Raw genomic sequence first — 23,693 nt, 5'->3', positions numbered from 1 at the left:
CACAACATCTGTCTTTGTAATTTGATCATTTTTCTCATCTTCATTCATCACATTCTCAGCTGCGGTTCTTAAGCGAGCTCGCGCTGACACTGTGTCATCATCTTCCTGTCTGTGCAACAGCAAGTTCTTTTTTATCTTTTCTTCGTCTTCCTTATCTTTCAATTTTCCTCTCATCTGGGAAAATGAGAATGTAATTTTGCTTTTTAATTTTTAATTTTAAGTCTTGCAAAATTGGTATATCCTTACTGCACTGAGATAAACTGTTAAATATATCTTTAAAAACAAACAAAAACAATCTATGCTCCTGCAGAGACTCTTCAAAATGGGACCCAAATGTCAGATTACAAATCAAACCTCCTCCTTCACTCTCACATTTTTTTGATAGAACAGTCTACTTAGCTAGACACTGTCATAGCATACTAAATAATGGCCTGCAAATTAAATATAATGTTGTTGCTGTGGTCCCTCAAAACATGTGACTAGAATTTGGAGAATTACTAACCCCCATCAATTGATAAATTATCTCCTCACTAAAGTCCTAGCCTGTTAACCTATCTGCAGCAAGAAGACATTTGCAATGGAGGGGATAAAAGAATAATAACACCTGAACCCTAACCCCAGAACACAAGAAAAACCTTAACAATAAACAAAATAAACCCAAGTACTCCAAATATTTCCTCATTAAGATTTTAGCCTTTTTGTGTCGAACACCATTGATTTCTAATCATTAACCTAATTTTATCCAGTTCTACAATGTATGTTTTCTCTTACTCTCACATTTTTATGAGGGTTGGGCACTCTCCTCGTCGGACGAGTTTTTGCCCACAACCCTCATATTATTCTATAATTTCTAATTTTTACATTTAACAATGCAAATCTGATAAACCATTGTCTAGCACACCGTTTTCGTGCACCAATTTAAGGCAATTCCAACCTTTATAACGAACTGATACACAAAGACAAACATACACAGAAACAAACACACGGGCCCACAACATAGACATGACAATCTTCCCAGCTGATAACAAGGGTGGGGGGAGCAACTGAAGTCCGGAGAGCCTCGCCACCGCCACGTCGCATAATGCAACCCCCCACCTCTGTCCAAAATATGCATTTGTCAAGATATTTTATATTTTCGGTGTCGACCCCTTCTATTAATTTCCAATCTTTGCATTTTAATTCATGTCGGGGTAGCGACTTTTGTTTGCTATTTGATTTTCCCATGGTTTATTTTTCTAAATTTCGGAGTTGGCAATTCGAATGGCACCTACAGTGTCCTAAAGCTAATTTAATTCACAGGACAGTGGTAAAATATTCAATGAGTGGTAAGTCTCCTTTCCTCTGCTTCCACACAAAGCCACTGTTTACAATCCTGTGTGTTTTATATAGAGAGCTCAAATGAGATCACTCTCAGTCAAACCATACACACACACACACAATGCGCACTCTTATCGTCTCACAGGCAAGCAGGGGAGTTCGCTCTCCCGTGGATTTTAACAAACTCGTTAACCTTCCTATTGTGTAAAGAAAACTTATTTTTGCCCTTTTCTTGAAGTAGATATAAAACCTATCTTTTCATGGATAAGGGAGCCAAACCAGCTAAACAAGAGTTAAGAAAAACATTGAATGAAAAAGATTGTTTTTAGGTTTTTTTTTTTTTTTTGGCTGATTCAATACACGGGTCAAAAATGACCCGCTAACACCACAGATGGCAGCAGAAAGCTAACACATTAGGAAAGTTAAGTTAGGAGGCCCCACGACACCTCAGCGGAATTTAACTGCTCCAAATTACCTGCACCTGACTATAAGCCGCAGGGTTCAAAATGTTATAGTCCGGAAATTACGGTAACTTAGAATTTCATGGCTGCAACATATCCAGTAGAACTTGGGAAAGGTGACAAAAATACTGAGAAAGCTGAGAAAAGCTCATCAAACACCCATTTGGAACATCCCACACATGATCAGGCTAATTAGGAACAGGTGGGTACCATGATTGGGTATAAAAGGAGCCTCCCCAAACATGCTCAGTCATTCACAAGCAAGGATGGGGCGAGGTTCACCACTTTGTCCACAACTGCATGAGAAAATAGTTAAACCTGTTTAAGAACAACATTTCTCAAAGCAAAATTGCAAGGAATTTAGGGATTTCAACATCTACGGTCCATAATATCATCAAAAGGTTCAGAGAATCTGGTGAGATCACTCCACGTAAGCGCCATGGCCAGAAACCAAGACTGAACGACCGTGACCTTCGATCCCTCAGACGGCACTGCCTTAAAAACCAATATCAGTGTGTAAAGGATATCACCAAATGGGCTCAGGGAAACTTCAGAAAACCACTGTCAGTAAATACAGTTCGTCACTACATCAGTAAGTGCGGGTTTAAACTACCATGCAAAGCAAAAGCTCTTTACGAACAACATCCAGAAACGCCGTCGGGTTCTCTGGGCCTGCGCTCATATAAAATGGACTGATGCACAATGGAAAAGTGTTTTGTGGTCTGATGAGTCCACTTTTCAAATTGTTTTGGGAAACACTGGACGTCGTGTCCTCCGGAGCAAAGAGGAAGCGGACCATCCGGACTGTTATCAACGCAAAGTTCAAAAGCGAGCATCTGTGATGGTATTGGGGTGTATTAGTTCCCATGGCATGGGTGACTTAGATTTCTGTGAAGGCAACATAAATCCTGAAAAGTACATACAGATTTTGGAGCAACATATGCTGCCATCCAAGCGACGTCTTTTTCATGTACGCCGCTGCTTATTTCAGCAAGATAATGCCAAGCCACATTCTGCACGGGGTACAACAGCGTGGCTTCGAAGTAAAAGAGTCCAGGTTCTCCCCTGGCCCGCTTGCAGTCCAGACCTGTCTCCCATTGAAAATGTGTGGCGCATTATGAAGCGTAAAATATGACAGAGAAGACACCGCACTGTTGAACAACTGAAGCGGTTCATCAAGCAAGAATGGTAAAGAATTCCACATGAGAAGCTAAGAGAATTAGTCTCCTCTCTTCCAAAACGTTTGAGTGTTATTACCGTAATTTCCGGACTATAAGCCTCGACTTTTTTCCAAAATTTTGGACCCTGCGGCTTATAGTCAGGTGCGGCTTATATAAGATTTTTTTTTCGTGATTTTTGTGATGACTTGATCACTTTTACTCTTAACACTATTATATACAGTAAAAGCTACAAAACAAACTGACAAATAACTTGTTTTCAAATCAGACGAGTAAAAACTGGTCAAATATTTAAAAAAAATATATTATTAAAAGTGAAGACAATTTGCAATTCTAGTAATGACACACGAATTTGATGCACAATTTGTCTTCGCGGGCCACATAGAATGATGTTGCGGGCCGTATCTGGCCCCCGGGCCTTGAGTTTGACACCTGTACTCTAAACCCTTTCTCTTACTCTGCCATGTCACTCAGAGATTACACAAAGCAGTGGCGCTGTTTGGACCATCTGCATTGTATTAAAACCCAATCAATCAGCATTTAAATTCAATTCTTCTGACATTTTGCTCACCAAAAACAAGTTGTAATGAATGTGAACTTTTAATGCATTTTATTCAGAAGGTTACTTTGAACCTTAAACGGCGGCGCGGCATACTTATGGATTTTTACGGCCTCCGGCCTCCAGGGGGCGCTCTAGCAGGAAGCAAGAGCAAGACAGACGAAGAAGAGATAATGCGCCGAAGAAGACGTGCTAGTTTGTGTCTACATTTCGTGCATCACGCACACACCCGCATTCACACAAAGACAGGAAGCTTTTATACTCAAACCGTCATTATGGGGGACAAAAGAAATGCATATGATGCCGCTTTTAAGCTATACGTGTCGCTCGCTAGTTTAATGTAATTTAGCGCTTCGTGCATGAATAAGATTAGCATGAACAGACCCTTTTCACACTCGAAGAAATGCATAAAACCGACGACGAAAGAGAGACTGAGAAAGTGTGTGGCGAAGGATATCTAACGCTATTCCAATCGGACACTAAGGAGGAAGACTTCGATGGTTTCAGTGCACAGGAGGAAGATGAAGACGGCTCTTTTTTTACTTTTACTGGTATGTTTTTTTTAACCAGCCCTGTTAGTGCTGTCCTACCGTGTTGCTGCTGTGTTACCGCCGCGTCTCAGTGACTTTGCTGTGTTACTTCCGTGTTGCTGCGGTATTACTGCCGCGTCACAGGCAGTGTTTGGAAAGAAATGTTCAAGTATGTTATTAAAACGTTAAAAAGGCTTTCTATGTACTGTCTTTCTTTGTAAAAAACTCGTGTGCACGTGCGGCTTATAGACCGGTGCGGCTTATGTAAGAAAAAAACTGAAATATCCCTGAATTTTAGCTGGTGCGCCTTATAATCCGGTGCGGTTTATAGTCCGGCAATTACGGTAAAAGGAAAGGTGATGTAACGAAGTGGTAAACATGCCCTTATCCAACTTCTACTGCACGTGTTGCAGCCATGAAATTCTAAGGTAATTATTTGAAAAATTAAATAAAGTTTATGAGTTTGAGCATTAGATATGTTGTCTTTGTAGTGTATTCAATTGTATATAGCTTGAAAAGGATTTTCATATCATTGTATTTTGTTTTTATTTACATTTTACACAATTTCCCAACTTCAATCAAATCCGGTTTGTACATACATACATACATACATACATACATACATACATACATACATACTACATGCATACATACATACATACATACATACATACATACATACATACATACATAACTAACCGTATTGGCCCGAATATAAGACGACCCTGATTATAAAACGACCCCCTCTTTTTCAAGACTCAAGTTTGAAAAAAGACTTTTAGAACACCAAATTAAATTTTTATACAGAAAACGATTACATCTGAAACAAATGATTATAACAATATATTCGAGAGAGAAAGCATGTTATTATGCCTCATTCAAAGCATGCAAAAACTGTATCACATCTTAATATCTGAACATTTACATATGTAAACTAAAGTGCAATCACATTTGTAAATGAATGCCTTTTGGTTTTTGAAATGTAAATAAACCAATCTACTGTGATAAAACAACAAATTTGCAATAACTGCATTAACCATCAAAGTGAAGTCTAACTGTAACTGTAGTGTCAGGCAGGGGACAAGGCGAAGGACTCGGATGCAGAGTCGTTTCTTTCTTGGATTTATTCCAGCAAGCACACTGATCAAAAGTACAAATCAAAACGCCTCTTGCGAGGGAAAACGCGTGGCAAAAAGTACAAACAGAAGGCGTCGCACTGAGGCGAGATAAAAGGCTAAAAGTACAAATCAAAACGCCTCTTACGAGGGAAAACACGCGGCAAAAAGTACAAACAAAAGGCGTCGCACTGAGGCGAGACAAAAGGGCTATGGGGATCCAGGCACAAACAAAAGCGTCGCTCGGTGGCGAGACAAAGAGGAGGGGTCTTACTGAGAACTCGGACATCAAGGAATCGCTGGTGGTCGGGACGAGGCAAGACACACTGGCACAGGACAAGGGGAAGACACGGACTAAATACACACAAAAGGGCGTGGACACAGGTGCTGACCATTATTGTCAATTACACAGGTGCACACAATCGGGATCAGGGAAGACAAGACAACCAACACCGAGGAAGGAAACACAAACTGAAACGGAAGGGACGACAAAATAAAACCGGAAGTAAAATTACGACATCGACGAGACAGAAACCCGGAAAAATAAACGCGACCGCATGACATGTGGTCTTGAAACAAATCTGAATAAGGAAAACATTGCAATAAAATAATGCAAACTGCTACCGCTATTGTTGGGGAGCCTGAGGACTGTATAGGGGTTTGGCTCGGATGGTTATGCTCTTTTCACCCCCGGGTGTCGGTCAGGAGGGAAGATGTGGTTCAGTTTTGATTGCTTTACTGAAGTATTGGCAAAAAAGTAACAGGCACTGTGGCTCATAGGGGCATACAGGCAAACTGACAAAAGGGTATAGGCACGTGTTTGGTCGTAAGGATGTGAGAGCAGGTGTGTGTAGTGCACATTGTTGAGTCTTTGGGTGTGTGATTATTGTATGAAGCGTGTGGTGTGGTGTGTGTGTGGCTCTGTAACAGACAGAAATACAGCGCTCAACGCTCAACTTCTGATGTCACACAACACTAGTAGACGGCACACATTACATAACTAACTGCGCGTAACAGTTCCGCTATACTAAATAACCATATATGAAACACTCTCGGCAACACACCAAACATAGGGTGTTTTCACACTTGGACCCTTTTAAAAGAACTGAACTCAGACCTCTTTAAGTGGACCAAAAAGTGGACCAAGAGGAAACGAACTCAGTTCTTTTTGTGTTCACATTGTGAGTGTGTTTCAAAGAGGACCGAGTTCTCTTTCTGGTTCAGTTAGAGCCTTGATGGGGCCTCAGTCCTCTTTCTGTTCACACTAGGTCCTCGAGAGCTCTCACACTCCCACTGCACTCCATTCTGGGTAGTTTTTGATGTTTCTGACTCCCTACTTCTTCGCATTTTATCTCGAGTAGCTAAATACTTTAGTTTTTTCACTTTTATTCTGCATTGTATAGAAGTTCTATCAAAACCGGCTGCTTTCATTCTCTCAGAAAATTCTTGAAATACTTTCGTATTACGGTGGGTCGTAGATAGTTGTGATTTAATGCTGTCGTCGTTCCAAATTTCCAAAAGACATTCCGTTTCGGCTTCTCCCCAAACTATGCCGAGTCCAGGTGCCGTGGCAGAACTTTGAACGGCACATGCTTCTCTACGTTTACTATTAGAACCACGGTCACGACCACGACTTGCTGCTGCCATACTTTGGATTCTCTGTTCTCTACAGTTTTGTTTTTGCGCCTGCAGTCACGTGACCAATCTACGGCGAGCCAAGGAGGTTACAATACAGTGCAAAAAGGCGAAATGAACCCAGTGCGCTTTGTGTTCACAATGCACAGATTAGGTGAACCGTACCGTTGACTTTTTAGCGAACCGTACTGAGACCACCTCCTGAGATGGTCTCAGTACGGTTCGTTTTAAAGGGGTCTGAGTACGGTTGGCGCGTTCACATATGCGCAAAAAATGCTGAGTCATCGATCTGAGTTCGCTTCGAGGGCTGAAAGGGACCAAGTGTGAAAACACCCATAAATCATCGAGACAACAAAATACATTTGCTGGCGACCATTAGTCGCCGTGCCACTGCGTAACGGCTACTCGTACGATGCGAGGCAAACTTAAAGGAGCGTGCCGGAGCTGTCAATCAAACGACGCGCACACGAAGCAAACCGCGATCGGACAAACGGCACAACAGTGGACAATAGTAACAATGAAATGTATATACTTACTTTTTGTCAAAGACGGACACGATCACAGCAACATACTCAGTCGATACCAGCAACCTTTAACTTACTGCTGCGCACAAGTGAACTCTAGACCAACGAATGTAAGAAGACCCCCACTTTTTCACTCTTATTTCAATGCAAAAAACATCATCTTATATTCGGGCCAGTACGGTACTACATACATACGTTCTGGAAGCAACTTTTCTTCACAATGCTGTTAAGGCTACGGTCATCTCTCTTGGTTGTGCAGCGTCTCCTGCCACATTTCCCCCTTCCAACAGACTTTTTGTGGATGTGCTTTGAAACTGCACTCTGTGAACAGCTTGCTCGTTGAGAAATTTTTTTTTGTGTCTTACCCTCCTGATGGAGGGTGTCAATGATGGTCCTCTGGACAGCAGTCAGATCAGCAGTCTTCCCCATACTTGAGATTAAGTTTACTGAAGCTGAGTGTTTTTCAAGGCTCAGGAAACCCTTGCAGGTGTTTCGAGTTAGACGATTCAAGTGATTAGTTGAATACCCTACTAGTATACGCTTTCATGATATTCTAATATTTTGAGATAGGATACTTGAGTTTTCTTAAGTTGTATGCCATGATCAGCAATATTAAAATAATAAAAGGCTTGCAATATTTCAGTTGATTTGTCATGAATCCAGAATGTATGACATTTTTGTTTTTTTTAATTGCATTACAGAAAATAAAGAACTTTATCAAAGTCAAAGTCTGCTTTATTGTCAATTTCTTCACGTCAAGACATACAAAGAGATCGAAATTGCGTTTCCCACTATCCCACGGTGACACGATATATTATATATATAATATTATATTATATTGGTCCACGGACAAACACAACATTCAAGTAAACAATACAAAAAGTACAAACAAGAAGGCACATACAATGAATAAATAAGAGCAATGAATAAATAAGAGCAACATGGTTGAAACGGAGCAATTGTGCATACAGCAGACAGTCAGTATATAGTGCAAAAGTACAGGAGGTGTAGTGCAAGGCAGCCAACGTGGTCCAAAAGGCCAGGACGTTATGCTTTATCACAATATTCAAATTTTCTGAGACAGTCCTGTATGTACGTATGTACTATGTACGTATGTATGTATGTATATATGTATGTATGTATGTATACATACGTACGTACGTACGTACGTACATAGATGTCAATGTTTCACCTGCCTTTGATCTAACTGTCATCCTGCTAACAAGGCTACAACGTTTGTCCATGCATTCATTGTCTTTGACGGGTACATCACCCCTGCCAACCTAAAACAGTTTTGCTGTTTATTTGTGAAAACAGCGGCACAGCCCAGAAATACGTGTACCATTATTCTATCTATTGATCGAGCCACAATGCCAGTAAACAACAGTGACCAAGTCTGGAAGCAACATAATCTGTACAAAGGGGTGTTTTGAGTGAGCTGGACTATTTTCTCTCAGTTAAATTTAAAATCCACTAAATCCAATTCAGTTAAATTGAGGTTCAAATATTATTGTTGTGCCACTCTGTTCACACGGTCAGCTCTGTCGCCACTAAAATGACCCAAGTACATATGAAAATGGCAAACAATCAGTCAAAGCAGTAACATGTAATAGATCTGTTTCATAAATCACTAACAAGTGTCTGTGACTATATTGCAGGTGACCCCAGGCTCTCAATTGATGCAGAAGGTCTGACTGAATCTCAGAGTGGAGCTGCTCCGACGCTTGAAGGTAAAAATTGTCTCTTTGTTGCCCTTCATTTATACCATCTGAGGGTAATGATTAAATCATTCCGGATGTCTGTTGTCATATTTTCATGGGTCACAATTGTATAGCAACATTCTTGAAAGTTACAAGAATCCTTAATGTTTGTGAGAGGAAGAATCAGGCTAAATGCAGCACATTATAGCCATTGGTTTTATGTTACATGATAAACAACCACCAACTGTGAACTGTGACTCACTTACTGACTTACGGTTATTTTTTAAATGAATCGCGCGAGAACTTAAAAGTCCCAATGATCATCGTCACACACACATCTGGGTGTGGTGAAATTTGTCCTCTGCATTTAACCCATCCCCATGTGATTTTGATCCATCCCCTGGGGGAGAGGGGAGCAGTGAGCAGCAGCGGTGCCGCGCTCGGGAATCATTTGGTGATCTAACCCCCCAATTCCAACCCTTAATGCTGAGTGCCAAGCAGGGAGGCAATGGGTCCCATTTTTATAGTCTTTGGTATGACCCGGCCGGGGTTTGAACCCACAACCTTCCAGTCTCAGGGCGGACACTCTACTACTAGGGCACTGAGCTGGATCTAGGCCACTGAGCTGGATCTAGGCCACTTACCATCAAGCGTGATTTTACCATGACTAGCGCGAGAATTTGCCACCAAGTGTGATTTTGCCATGAATAGTGTGAGAGCTCGCCACCAAACATGATTTTGCCGTGAATCACACAAGAACTCACCTTCTGGCATTGTTTTAACGTGAATCGCATGAGAACTGAGTCAAGCTAATCAACACTAAGAAAAGACATTCATTCATTTTCATCTCATCTTTGCTTATGAACTAAAATGTCTAAAGCTTTTAGCCCAGTCTTTATTTTGTAAACTACATTTTTGTCTCATTGACATTAGTTAGTTTAGTTAGGCCTTTTCATTCCTTTTGGAACATAGGCCATCGATGAAGAGTTTCCACCCTCGTCTGTCTTGTGCCATCTTCTCCAGCTGTTTCCATCTTCTTGACGTCCAGCTCTGTGCTCCTTCTCCAGTTGTTTTTGGGTCTCCCTCTGCTTCTTTTGCCTTGTGGGTTCCATGTTAACGCCTGTTTGGTTATAGCCATGTTGTTTTTTCTCAGGGTATGTCCTATCCAGCTCCACTTCCTCCTCAAAACCTGTATCTCTATTGTTTCTTGTTTGGTGCGGTCCCATAGGCTGGTGTTGCTGATGCGGTTGGGCCAGAAGATCCTGAGGATGCGTCTTAGGCAATAGTTTGTGAAGGTTTGGAGTTTAGCGGTGATGTGTTTAGTGGCCCTCCATGTTTCTGATCCATATAGCAGCACTGTTTTGACGTTGGAGTTGAAGATTTTGAGTTTAGTATTGAGTGAAATGGTTTTGGTTTTCCAGATCTTATCTACCGTATTTTCCGGACTATAAGTCGCTCCGGAGTATAAGTCGCACCAGCCATAAAATGCCCCAAAAAGTGAAAAAAAAAACATATATAAGTCGCTCCGGAGTATAAGTCGCATTTTGGGGGCAATTTATTCGACAAAATCCCACACCAAAAACAGTCATGAACGAGCAACAACAGGCTAAACGATAGCAACAACAGGCTAAACGATAGGTATGCTAACGTGACAAACACAAACAAAGAGCTGAGAACGGGCCTGACGTAACATATAGAGTGATTAAGGACAACTATTACATGAATAACATGTTTATAAAACCATCAGTGTCACTCCAATTCATTAAATAGCAACAACAGGCTAAACGATAGGTATGCTAACGTGACAAACTCAAACAAAGAGCTGAGAACGGGCCTGACGTAACATATAGAGTGATTAAGGACAACTATTACATGAATAACATGTTTATAAAACCATCGGTGTCACTCCAATTCATTAAATAGCAACAACAGGCTAAACGATAGGTATGCTAACGTGACAAACACAAACAAAGAGCTGAGAACGGGCCTGACGTAACATATAGAGTGATTAAGGACAACTATTACATGAATAACATGTTTATAAAACCATCGGTGTCACTCCAATTCATTAAATCCATCGATCGTTCTTTGTCAACAATGGGTGCGCTTGCGCTTCAAAATATTCCACAGGCTCATATAACGATAGATAAACTATATTTTAAATAACTATAATACAAGCCAATAATATTATCAAACCATCCGTGCACTTTAATTCCATTAAATCCATCGATCAAATTCCTCGTCCTTTGTCAACATCGCCGCGAGTGCGCCCTGACGTTAGCCTCGTCTTTATTCCACAGATCTACTATATAACTATATTGTAGCGTTAACAAAGTACAAGGATAGACGTAGGTTTGGTAAACGGCTCTTTATTAAACAAACCAAACTTCCAAGCGTGTGGCGGCGTGGACTTCCAGACAGACCGGGCGTGTGTAATGGCCATGTCCGAGCCCCGCGCACCGTTTGCGGACAGCCACTCGGCCGAGCGTCGGCCCCCGACTCAGTAGAGACCGGGCGTGCGTAAAAGCCATAATAGTTTTTCAAACCTTCTATGTCACTCCAAATCCTTAATTCCTTCAAACTCTTTGTCCTCCGTGTCACTTAGAAATGATCACCGCTAATGATGCCGGTAGTCCTTGTGTGGGCACGTTTGTATGTAAACAACCGGCGCGCCGCGCTACTGACGTCACTTGAAATAGTAATCCATTGGTACATCACGGTTCTCCAAACTTTCTTTCTGCTGCTCGATTACTGTTTTCAGCTGCATATTTTACAACTTGAAGTTTGTAACCTGCAAAATATGAGTTTCTTTTTGGTGCCATTTTTCTTAAGCCCACCCAGTTGATGAGTCACGGCCAACGGTAAAATTTAGAGCGCCCTCATCCAGTTTCGTCTGAAAATATAATTTTTTTGGGTTGTTTTATCAAAGTCAAAGTCTGCTTTATCGTCGATATATTTTTTTATATACCAAGACACACAAAGAGATTGAAATTACATTTCCACTCTCCCTCGGTGAGATAGTACACATATGCATACAAGCAACACAAAAAAACCCAAGAAGGCACTAACAATGAATAAATAAGAGTATTGAATAAATGATAAATAAACAAATAATAATAATAATAAATATAAGAGGAGCAAAAATGGAGCAAGTGTACATACAGCAGACAGTGGACTTGGATATGGTGCTTTAAAGTGTTAATTGCTTTATTTGATGTTTTCTCTATTTTTTATGTTTTGAATATGTTCAAGATAAAGAAATAAAAGCATGTGAAGTGATCAACTATACTAAAAATAACATGGGAAGTGGTCAACTATACTTGTAAGTGATGTCTTAATGAGCAAGTAAAAATTTGTGAAACAAAAAACATATATAAGTCGCTCCTGAGTATAAGTCGCCCCCCCCCACCCAAACTATGAAAAAAACCGCGACTTATAGTCCGGAAATTACGATAATATGTTGAATGCTGTTCTTGCTTTCCCTATTCTTGATGTCACATCTTCCTCCGTTCCACCGTCCACTGTAATTGCACTTCCTAGGTATGTGAATTTGTCTACCTCTTCCAGTGGGCAGCCCCTGAGGTTAATGGGGTTTGTGTTTTTGTTGTTTACTCGCATTACTTTGGTTTTTGCTCCGTTTATTTTTAGTCCCAGTCCTGCTGCTGTTTTTCGAGTAGTTGAGTTTTCTCCTGTATCTGTTGGTGGCTGTGTGAGAGTAGAGCAATATCGTCAGCAAAGTCCAGGTCTTCTAGTTGTTCTGTCAAAGTCCATTGGGTGCCTGTCTTTTTATTGTGGGTAGTTTGTTTCATCCAGCTCAGTGGCCTAGTAGTAGAGTGTCCGCCCTGAGACTGGAAGGTTGTGGGTTCAAACCCCGGCCGGGTCATACCAAAGACTATAAAAATGGGACCCATTGCCTCCCTGCTTGGCACTCAGCATTAAGGGTTGGAATTGGGCTAAGGGAGTCAACCCCTACAGAAAATCAATTTCCCCTTGGGTTGGTGTCAGGAAGGGCATCCGACTGTAAAAACCTTGGCTCCAAAAATATTCTCAGTATGGCATTTCACCCACTGGCCATGGACCACCTCCAGTGGAAGAAAGCCATATTGAGAATCCAGTCCTACCCAGCGGAGTCTGGAAAGTGGACTTTAAAAAGAAGAAGAAAAAAAAAAGTTTGTTTCATGATCCAGTCAATGCATAGGAGGAATAGAAAGGGGGAAAGTAGACATCCCTGTTTCACTCCAGTGAGCACGGTGAATGTTTTCTGTGTTGGTCCCTGGTGCAGCACTTGGCACTGCATGTCCTGATATAAGCTTTTGATGATGTTGATGAATTTATGGGCTATTCCGTAATGTGCCATTAAGCTCCATAATAGCTTCCGGTCTACGCTGTCAAGTTCAAGTTCAAGTTTACTTTATTGTCAAAAATCCTATGTAACAGGGTTACCACAGAAGTTTGAAATTGCGTTTGACCAGTCTCCAATGTGCAGTTTAACTAAAAACATTTAAATAAGACATTGACATAAATCTCTTTCTTTCTCACATACACACTACACGCACAACACACACACACAGCTAACTTACTCATACTGAATTTACAATTTCTTTCTCTGACATATTCATTCACAACATAAACACAGACAATGCACACTTACACATTGCAGTCATTCAAACACTAACATGCTGATAAACATGTGCAATACTATACAAATCTCTCACATTCACACACACGCGCACACACACACACGGTGTGTAATAAGAGTATTGACAATACAGACCCACACACACACACACATACATACACAGCAGCAGAAGTACAATCAGTGGTCATAGAAGTAAAGTGAAAAAGTGTAAATCTGTATATAAGGTGCAAGAGTAAAGTGCCAAGTGGCATGGTGACTTTGGAATGTTCAAGTGGTTTTCCTCAGTGTGTTCATGAGTCTGATGGCTTGAGGAAAGAAGCTGTTACTCAGTCTGCTTGTGCGGCACCGCAGGTTGCGGTACCGCTTCCCTGATGGTAGAAGGGAGAACAGTCTGTGTGCAGGATGAGTAGTGTCTTTGATGATGTTCATTGCCCTCTTGGAACAGTGTGAAGTGTACAGTTCCTGAATGGCTGGAAGGGGTGACCTGATGATCTTTTCTGCTGTCCTCACCACCCTCTGCAGCGCCTTTTTGTCTGCAGCTAGGCAGCTGCCATGCCAAACAGAGACGCTGCTGGTCAGGATGCTCTCAATAGCACCTCTGTAGAAGGTGGTGAGTGCAGAGGTGGGGAGGTCGGCTCTTCTCATCCTCAAACGCCTTTTCGAAGTCTATGAAATTTACGTAAGCCGGGGTGTTCCATTCTCTCGATTATTCTATAATGATCCTAAGGGTAGCAATTTGGTCAATACATGATCTTCCATTTCTGAAACCAGCTTGATTTTCTCTGAGCTCCTCATCAACCCCTTTCCGTAGTCTTCCTAAGATGATGCGGCTTAGCACTTTGCTCGGTGTTGATAGCATCATGATGCCTCTGTAGTTGTTGCAGTCTCTAAGGTCTCTTTTTTTGGGGATGACAGCAATAAGCCCATTTTTCCAGTCTGCTGGTATGTTTTCTTCCTCCTACCATATTTTCCTGATGAGTGTGTGGAGCATGGTTGTTGTCGTTTCAACATCCGCCTGTAGGGCCTCTGCTGGGATTTCATCTGGCCCTGCGGCTTTGCCACGTCGGAGCATCATGATAGCCCTCTTTACCTCAGATCTTGTTGGGGGGACGCAATTGATTTTGAGTTGGTGTGCTGCTGATGAGATCTCTATTGGTCGGGCGGTGGTTTATTCAACAGCTCGCTGAAATGCTCTGTCCACCTTTGGTGTTGTTCCTCCTTGGTAGTGAGGAGTCGTCCCTCTTTATTCCGGATTTGTGTGTTGTTCTGTCTGAACTTCCCAGCTAGTTTCCTGGTGGTCATGTAGAGTTCCTTGAGATTGTTTTGTGCTGCTGCTTCTTGTGCTTCTTTAGCCAGTGCCTCAATGTAGTTTTTCTTGTCCCGTTTGGCATTTTTCCTTACTTCCTTGTTTGCTTCCTCGTAGTCCTTGTGGGCTGCGGCCTTTCTCGCTCGTGTCTTGCATTTGTTTAGTGTGTCCTTTTTCGCCCTCCTTTATTCTATTTTTTTCCAGGTTTCTGTTGACAGCCAAGGTTTATGGTTTGTTGTCCTTTTCCCTAAAACTTCCAGACAGGTCTCCTTCCATACACTTTTCAGGCTGTTCCAGTACTCCTTCACTGGTTGTTCTTGCAGGGCTTGAAACCTGTTCTGGAGGGTGGTTTTATACAGCTCAGTTGTTCCAATGTCCTGGAAGAGCTGGATGTTGTACTTTGTTCTGTTCCCAGCAGGGGTATTGCGGCGCTTTAGCTTGAGTTGGAGTTTTGCAGCCAGTTGGTGGTGGTCTGATCCAGCATCTGCCCCCCTCTTTACTCCCACATCCAGGAGAGACCGTTTGAACGTCCAGTTGATGCATATGTGGTCAATCTAGTTTTTGGTAGTGTGGTCGGGAGATATCCAGGTGGCTTTATGAGTGTGTTTATGGGAGAATATGGTGCCTCCTATGACCAGGTTGGTGCCAGCACATATGTCTGAAAATCTTTCCCCATTTTTGTTCATGGTGCCAAGTCCATGTCTTCCCATGGCCAGTTCGTATCCATTGTTGTTGTTTCCCACCTTGGCATTCATGTAGCTCATGAGTAAGGTTAGGTCTTTTTCCTTCCTGGACTGGAGTAGATGTAGTTGGTTATAGAAATTATCCTTCATTTCCTCCTCTGCATTGTTGGGAGGTGAATAGCACTGTATGATTTGAAGGTTGATTCTTTTATGGGTGGTTTGGAATCTTGCAGTGATAATTCTTGAGCTGATGGGCTCCCAACTGATGAAGTCCTGTTGTGCTTCTTTGGAGAGCATGAGTGCCACTCCTTCTGTGTGTGGTGCTGCTTCCTCTGCATGTCCAGAGTAGAGAATGTACTCGCCACTGGCTAGTTTGACTTCACCTGTCTGGGTCCAGCTGGTTTCGCACAGGCCTAGGATGGAAACCTTGTATCTTCTCATCTCTCCAGCAATGACTGTTGTTTTCCCTGCTGCGAACATGGTCCTGATGTTCCAGGTTGCTATGTTTGTCGGTTTCCTAGGGGATAGCAGATTCCACCACACCCTCTCCAAATGGTTTTCAGCATGTAGCTTCATTTCCTCTTCAGCTTGTATGCTTGAAGAGTCTACATCTCCTAGGTTGTGGGGTTTCTTTTTCTTCATCAATGTTTCTGTAATCGTTTTTAAATCCACTACACGGGTGATTGGCCCATGAGCTTTACCATTGCCCTATTTGCCAGCTTGACCTGTTACCACCTCTCACGACGGGGATGTTAGGGTTGGATTTTGACATTAGTCAACAAAAATGGATCCTGATTTACGTATGCATAAAAAAATAATAATGCATTTGATTTATATCACACTTTTCTATAGTATTCTCAAAGTGCACATATTAGACGTATTATTCATACACGACTCACCTATTCACACTCTGGTGGTGATAAACGACCTAAGTAGCCAGAGCAGCCCTGGGGTAGGCTGACAGTGACTGCCAGTGCACTCCTACAGCCCTTCTGACCACAACCAAACATTTATACACCAGTGTGAGTGGCACCGAAGGTAATGTGGGTGAAGTGTCTTGCCCAAGGCTACAACGACCCATGATTCGGGCAGAGCACAAATCCATCAGCCCACCTTCTGGACGACTAATCCACAGCCACCCCAACTAAGATATCTGTTAATTTTTGTTTCTGTATTCTATTTGGTTTTGTTTTTTCTTGTTATATGTTTACATGACCAATCAATTAATTAATCAATCAAAGGGAATGATTGTGTTCCCACAAAACCACAAAACATAGACTTTGGACGTTGTCCTTACGCAAAGATTTTTTCTGCATTACTTTAACTGATATTTTTTTGTATTTCGCTTTGTCAAGGTTACTTCCTTGAGTTCTTGGAGCCAGTCAACAATATCACACACTTCCAGGGCCAGACAGCAACACTGCACTGCAAAGTGTCTGGTAATCCACGACCGATGATTCGCTGGCTTAAAAATGATGCCCCCGTTGTCCAGGAGCAGGGACGTATCACTGTCCGCAAAACTGAGGCTGGATCCAAGCTTAGGATCACCGACCTTGACACTACAGACACTGGCTATTATCAGTGTGTTGCCTCCAATGCTTACAAAGTGATCTATGCCACAGGCGTCCTTTATGTCAAACTGGGTAAGGTTTGTTTACACAGTGAATCAGTATCTCTATTTGTCTTTTTCACAACTTTTTAAGTAGCATGCATAATCATGTCAATCACTGATGCATTTTTGTAAAAGGTGAATTCATGTTTAATCATGTTAATCCACAGGGCAGATGCCTACTCATGGGCCAGATCATACGTAAGTGAACTCTTTCTTTTTGTGAAACAGATTGAGAACCATTACTTCCTCATGTTTGGTCATGTTTTTGTAGTGATGGAGACTTTGTATACTTGAACTTTCGAAAAAGTTGCATTAGTTAAGAAATACTGTTGGAAAATTCATACCATTTCAATGACAATGCTATCTTCTTAGTGGGTTAAAAAAGGAACCAAAGACTCAAAAATACATTCACTAGATACAAGGATTGGACATGGCTGTTCTAGATGGAAAATAATGCTGCTTCTATTAGAAGAGACTGTTTTTGTCTACGTGTCTGTTACACTTGGATCAAGGAGGACTCGGATGCAGAGTGACGAAAAACTCAGGAATTTATCTTGACAGGCGAGATCCGACAAAAATCAAAATCACCTCAAAGAGGGAAATCCAGGCAAAAAAAAAAAACTTAACAGTTATCTGGGTAAATCAAGAATAAGAAAGGTTCTTCAAAAAACTAGACAAGGTATTCAAAAGTCTCTTTCAGTTTACGTGATTGCTAGTTCTCCTGACACGACAAGACGCACTGGCACAAGACAAGGGGAAGACGCTGACTAAATACACACAGAAGGGTAAGGACACAGGTGCAAACAATCAGGATCAAGGGCACATGTGCACACGATTAGGATCAGGGAAGACAAGCAGACTGACGCACAGAGGAAGGACCCACGAACTGAAACAAGAGGAGAGTTACTTATCACAATAAAACAGGAAGAGACAATACGGCAAAAAGACAAGACAACAATAACCCACAAAACATGACGGCAAGACAGTGTCCGCTCGTTGGTGATTACACGTTACTGTATTACTGTGTAATTTTTCTTAGCAAGTTAAAATGTCCCATTATTGGTGCGCTATTTTTAGAAGTGACCTGTTATTACATGTTATTCTTGGAACTAACTACGAGTTCTACAGGTAATGGTTGGACTCTGCCAAGCTGCCCTTTTACGTAGATAACTTTTTGGGTGGGTGGGGTGGTTTGGATTGATTGATGGATGGACGGACGAGCGGGCAGGCGTTCGAACGGGCGGCTGGATGGATGGGAAAAAAACAACATTTTGTACAATGTACAATGTACAGACTTCTCCACTGTATGTTTTCCGAAAAATATTCCCCAGAATTCTGTGTCACTTCATACATGATGAAGTAAAAATAATTGTTTATTGATGTTTTAGCAATTCCTCAGTACCACCATCGTAATTACTTTAAGAATTCTTCAGGAACTTTGATTCTGTCAGATTTGCTTTAAATCACTCTTAACATTAAAAAAAACAGTTAACTAAGTAATCATTTGTGCTGTGTTTTTAAGGTCACACGAAAAAGGATTTTGCCAACCATACCGTGGCATTGCCTGTGCTCGCTTCATTGGCAACCAGAGCATTTATGTGGAATCTCTACAGATGCAGGGCGAGAGTGAAAATCGCATCACCGGTAGAAAAAATATATTTTTGATTACAATTCTAAACATCCAAGCACCCGTTGTTTCTGTTTTGGTAATCATTTGGTCAGTAAAACAATGTAAGCACATCTCTTCTTTTTTCTAAGCTGCCTTCACAATGATTGGCACCTCTACTCATCTGTCGGATCAGTGCTCCAAATTTGCCATCCCCTCTTTCTGCTACTACGTCTTCCCTCTGTGTGACGAGAGCTCCCGGAGTCCTCGGCGACGTCAACTCTGTCGAGATGAGTGTGAGGCCCTGGAGAACGACCTGTGCCATGCTGAGTACACTATTGCCAGATCCAATCCCATGATCCTCATGCAGTTAGAGCTTCCCAGCTGTCACCTCCTACCTCACCCAGGAACACGTGATGCTGCTTCATGTATGAGAATCGGAGTGCCACCAGAAAAACTCGGCCCATGTAAGCTGATAAAATGAAAAGTAGTCATTCAAGATGATAGGCAGGCATCGTGACAAAATAGTGTCCTACCCAAAATGTGTTTTACAGATTCCCCCACAGACCACAGCTGCTACAATGGAAGCGGGGCTGATTACAGGGGCACTGTCAGCACCACTAAATCCGGTCACTACTGCCAGCCATGGAGCAGTCAGTACCCCCATACTCACTATCTGTCTCAAGACTACCCTGAACTATGGGCAAGCCACAACTACTGCCGAAACCCAGGAGGCCAGATGCAGGCTCCCTGGTGCTTTACTTTGGACCCTCGAGTCAGAGTGGACCTTTGTGATATTCAACCTTGCAGTAAGTACCATGCTGTCAACTAAAGCAGCCTTTCTCAAACATTTTGCACCATCAAAAATTTGGGATCAGCATTTTAGGCCTCCGATCCCAATCCGATATTTTAACCGCAAATCCGATCCGATTGTGAGTCCCGATCCAATGTTTTCCCTTTATTATTGAAATGTATAAAACTGAAATATATTTTGAGCAAGTAACTCAACTTTTTATAAGAAAAAAATTCCATCAATAAGCATTACTATTATTATTGTAAATCCCATGAAATCAAAATGTTACTGAGAATTAAAGGTCAGCTTCAGTTTAATATTTTAGACAAAAATAAAAAGAAAAACACTGACTTGGTACAGAAAGTGCTATCCAACTGTTACTGAGATGGGCTGGTTGTCGAGCAATAAACTCGACCAACCTTTCTGTGATCTTCTTTGACCTCTTGTTTTCCTTGGAGTATTTGTCTCTCCTCATAACGTCCAGCGTTTGTTGCTTTGGTTTAGCAACCTTTCCATCTGCAGCTTTACAAAACACTTCACACACATTGTGATGTTTTGTCCTCAGATGACAAATCAATTTTGTGGTGTTAGATGTAGCTACCTCTGTTGCTACCTCCTCTTGAAATTGCCATATTGCAGACATTGCAAGTAACTTTAGGACAGTCTTCACTCTGGAGAGTAAAATATTTCCACACGTCTGATATGCTTGCTTTGCACTCCACAGAGGTTTGTATTGCGCAGCTATCGTCAACCGTATAGAGGGTACTTTACGGCATTTGCCGTAAAGATCGGCACGACTCTTCAGCTAATTTAGCCGAGCTCTGATAACCGGAAAATAGGAAACGATTGGGGTGATCCGATCTCTGGATCGGGACATCCCTATCAAAAACGCATACCTAACACTGTAACATCATGCAGTTTGCATTGCACTAAAACAGTGATTCTCTAACTTTTTAACTTTTGCTAAGCATATGTACAACCAATGGACAGCTCAGCTTCAGAATGCTGGTAAGCTGTGATTGGTTGTGACCTGAGTCACAGCAAGTGGCAAAATGGCTGACCCCTGAGACTGATGAAAAGGTGGATCTTGCCCATCTAATTCATATTCCACAAACAAAACATTAATCAGAAAGCTGTGTTTCGACTAGTTGGGCTGCACAGAACATATTACAAAGGAAAATTTGGGGGTTGACTTCCGTTTTAAGTGTCCTCCTAATTAAACAACAAGCTTGAGTACGCACATATGACGAGGAAGACAGAGAGGAAATGGTAATGTCCGTCCATCCATCCATCCATCCATCCATCCATCCATCCATCCATCCATCCATCCATCCATCCATCCATCCATCCATCCATCCATCCATCCATCCATCCATCCATCCATCCATCTTCTTCCGCTTATCCGGGGTCGGGTCACGGGGGCAGCAGCTTTACGAGGGACTCCCAGACTTCCCTCTCCCCAGCCACTTCATCCAGCTCATGAATCATATTGGTATGATTGTTTTGATCATTTCAGACATTGATTTGGGGAGAAGTGCACGTGATGTGCACACGAATTTTGGTGACACTTGGTCATTTTTTTCAACCATGCTAAACCTTTTCTCTATAGTGAACATCTATGTGGAGGAAAAAGTTTAATGCCTGTAAATTTTTTTTTTTTTTTTTTTTCTTTCTTGAGATAGGTCATACGCTTTGCGCAGGAAGTGAAATATGCATCTGTCAGGTCGCATTTTGCGGGTAGGAGTAATAAGCTATGATAAATGAGGGCCACCCAGGACTGTAAACTATGTATGGCAGGGGTCACCAACGTGGTGGCCGTGGGCACCAGATAGTATTGGAGGAGCTCACCAGTGAAGTGATCTTTTGAAAATGTTAATCTTTGCAAAGATTTCAAGAAATAAAATTATACATATTGGTATGTAACGTCGTTGATTATTGTAAGAAATCGTGAACATGATCAGTGTCTTAACATACATGAATATAATGACTTATTAACTTCCAATTAAAGGTCCCTTCAGCAAATTTGTCACCTCAGAAGTGTGTATGAAATTGGTAACCCATTGTATTAATCAGTCTCCAAGCAGTAGCTCTCACTTTCAAAGAGGTGGTTGACTGCAAGTGTATGGGACGCTCGCCGAATATGTATTTTGAATATAACGTCCACTTAACTTACTTTGCTATCATCTTTCTATTCACAGAGCCTCCAGACAACCTCAGAAAGGAGATTCTGTTCATTTTAATCCCTGCAATCGCCATCCCTTTGGTGATTGCTTGCCTCTTTTTTTTGGTTTGCATGTGTCGAAATAAGCAAAAAGCACCAAGTGACACGCCTCCTCGCTGCCAGCTCAACAGCTCACCAAACCAAGACATGGAGATGTCTCTCCTAAACCAGCACAAACACCAGGTGGGATGGCTGTCATACAAAAGAGTACAACATTTCCACTACAGTGAATCATCTAAGGTTGGACAAATTCTGATTAGGATGGCTGCTGTTAACCTCTGATATGTTTCAATTTTGTAAAGCTACAATTGATGTAGTTGATGTAGTCATCAACAATTGTTTCAGTTACAGTTGAAAAGGCTTGCTGGGCATTCATGGCAATCAAGTGTCACCATTGTCCATCCCACCTCCCTGCTGCAGTTGTCACCAGAGATTGAATTGAATTGAATTCCTTTATTGGCACTGTTAACGCAGTGTTAACTGTGAAAATCAGTTTGGCAGCTCCTCATGGCAGGTCATGCACATACATGTATATAAAACAATATAAAATAAAGATAAAATGCAATCTTAGGTCAGTCTTTGCAAGTGATGAGCAGGGGTTGGGGTGATGGTTTTATCAGCCTGATGAAAAAAGCTGTTGCTCAATCTTGAAGTTCTCGATATTTAAAAGCGGTCTCAAAAAAAAAGTCTGTTGTTCGGTCGGCTCTGAAGACAGCATAGCCCGCTAGCTCGATAGCCGTGTTGGAGATGCAATGGTCCAGCCAGGACTCCACGACAACCAGACACAGCACTCCAGACTGTGAAATGTGCTCCGCTTGTCCGTCCCGTTTGTCATCGACCGGGCGTCAGCAAGAAAGAGGCTGGGGATGACTGGCCTGCACGGGCCAGCTTTTAGCTCCTCCTCGCTTCCGCCTTCCATGTCCGCGCCGCCGCGCCACTCCAGCGGGAGGACAGCAAAGCCGGCCAGAGAATCGTGTTCCAGAGAATCAAGTTATTTTGCGGGCAGAAGGTGTTTACTGCGACCAACAACAGGTCCGCTCTGCTGCATTGCACACATGTCACAAGCAGGGATGGGATGAGTACTAAAAATGTTACAAGAAAAGTTACAAAAAAAGTTACAAAACTGCCAACAGCTGAGGAGTGCCGGGCCGCTGCATCTGTGCGCGCCGCCACCAACTGATTTTCACAGTTAACACTGCGTTAACAGTGACAATAAAGGAAAGAACATAGTGTAAACTTTAAATAAAACATTATGGGAGTTAGGGTGGCAATGAGAAACAGTCAGCGCCGTAGTAAAACACTGAATGGAACTAGACCTGACAGTATGTAATAGGGCCTATCTGTACTTGGAAGCTTACACTCGCTGCCTAAAACTTGACTAAAGCTGAGTCATGCTTAATTTACTTTCATGGTTCGCCGTGGCATACAGAATGTGCAAGGAGGAAATGTACTGGCATCCATGGTAAACTGCAGGCAGTGTGCGTGTGAGCCTCCAGGACTGAGCAGCCCCGTCCTGCCGCAGCTTGTTGCGGATACTATAATAGATTGAGAGAAAACATAGCAAGACTTGAATAAAGACCAAACCATTTCCAAAATCCCGCAGCACACTGCATTTTGGGCAAAGATATCGTGAATGTTGTATGAGCAAGCCTTTGTGAATTTTGCTGAACTGTGATGTCACAATAAGGGAATTTACCACCCAAGACAGAGATCATGTTAAAGCCAAAAGATGCTGTGTTGGAACTTGGACGGTGCACAAATTGGTGGTGACTCAAATGGAGATTCAAATTGGCAATTAAAAATGAACAGGGAAT

The 23,693-nt window shown here is 42.1% G+C and overlaps 1 protein-coding gene across 1 annotated transcript in view; it reads left to right on the top strand.

The window, feature by feature from the left end:
- ror2 (receptor tyrosine kinase-like orphan receptor 2) overlaps nt 1-23,693 on the top strand; it is a 133,948-nt gene that overhangs the window by 107,064 nt on the left and 3,191 nt on the right. Inside the window, exons 2-8 of the mRNA XM_049738453.2 lie at nt 8,978-9,049; nt 17,003-17,290; nt 17,427-17,457; nt 18,782-18,903; nt 19,018-19,332; nt 19,420-19,674; nt 21,857-22,062. Coding sequence (XP_049594410.2) covers nt 8,978-9,049; nt 17,003-17,290; nt 17,427-17,457; nt 18,782-18,903; nt 19,018-19,332; nt 19,420-19,674; nt 21,857-22,062 — 1,289 coding nt within the window. The remainder of the gene's footprint in view (nt 1-8,977; nt 9,050-17,002; nt 17,291-17,426; nt 17,458-18,781; nt 18,904-19,017; nt 19,333-19,419; nt 19,675-21,856; nt 22,063-23,693) is intronic.

Source organism: Syngnathus scovelli, chromosome 13, assembly GCF_024217435.2.
Source record: "Syngnathus scovelli strain Florida chromosome 13, RoL_Ssco_1.2, whole genome shotgun sequence".
Taxonomy (NCBI): domain Eukaryota; kingdom Metazoa; phylum Chordata; class Actinopteri; order Syngnathiformes; family Syngnathidae; genus Syngnathus; species Syngnathus scovelli.
Note: the sequence above shows the minus strand (reverse complement) of the source record. Positions and strands in the feature narration are given on the sequence as shown.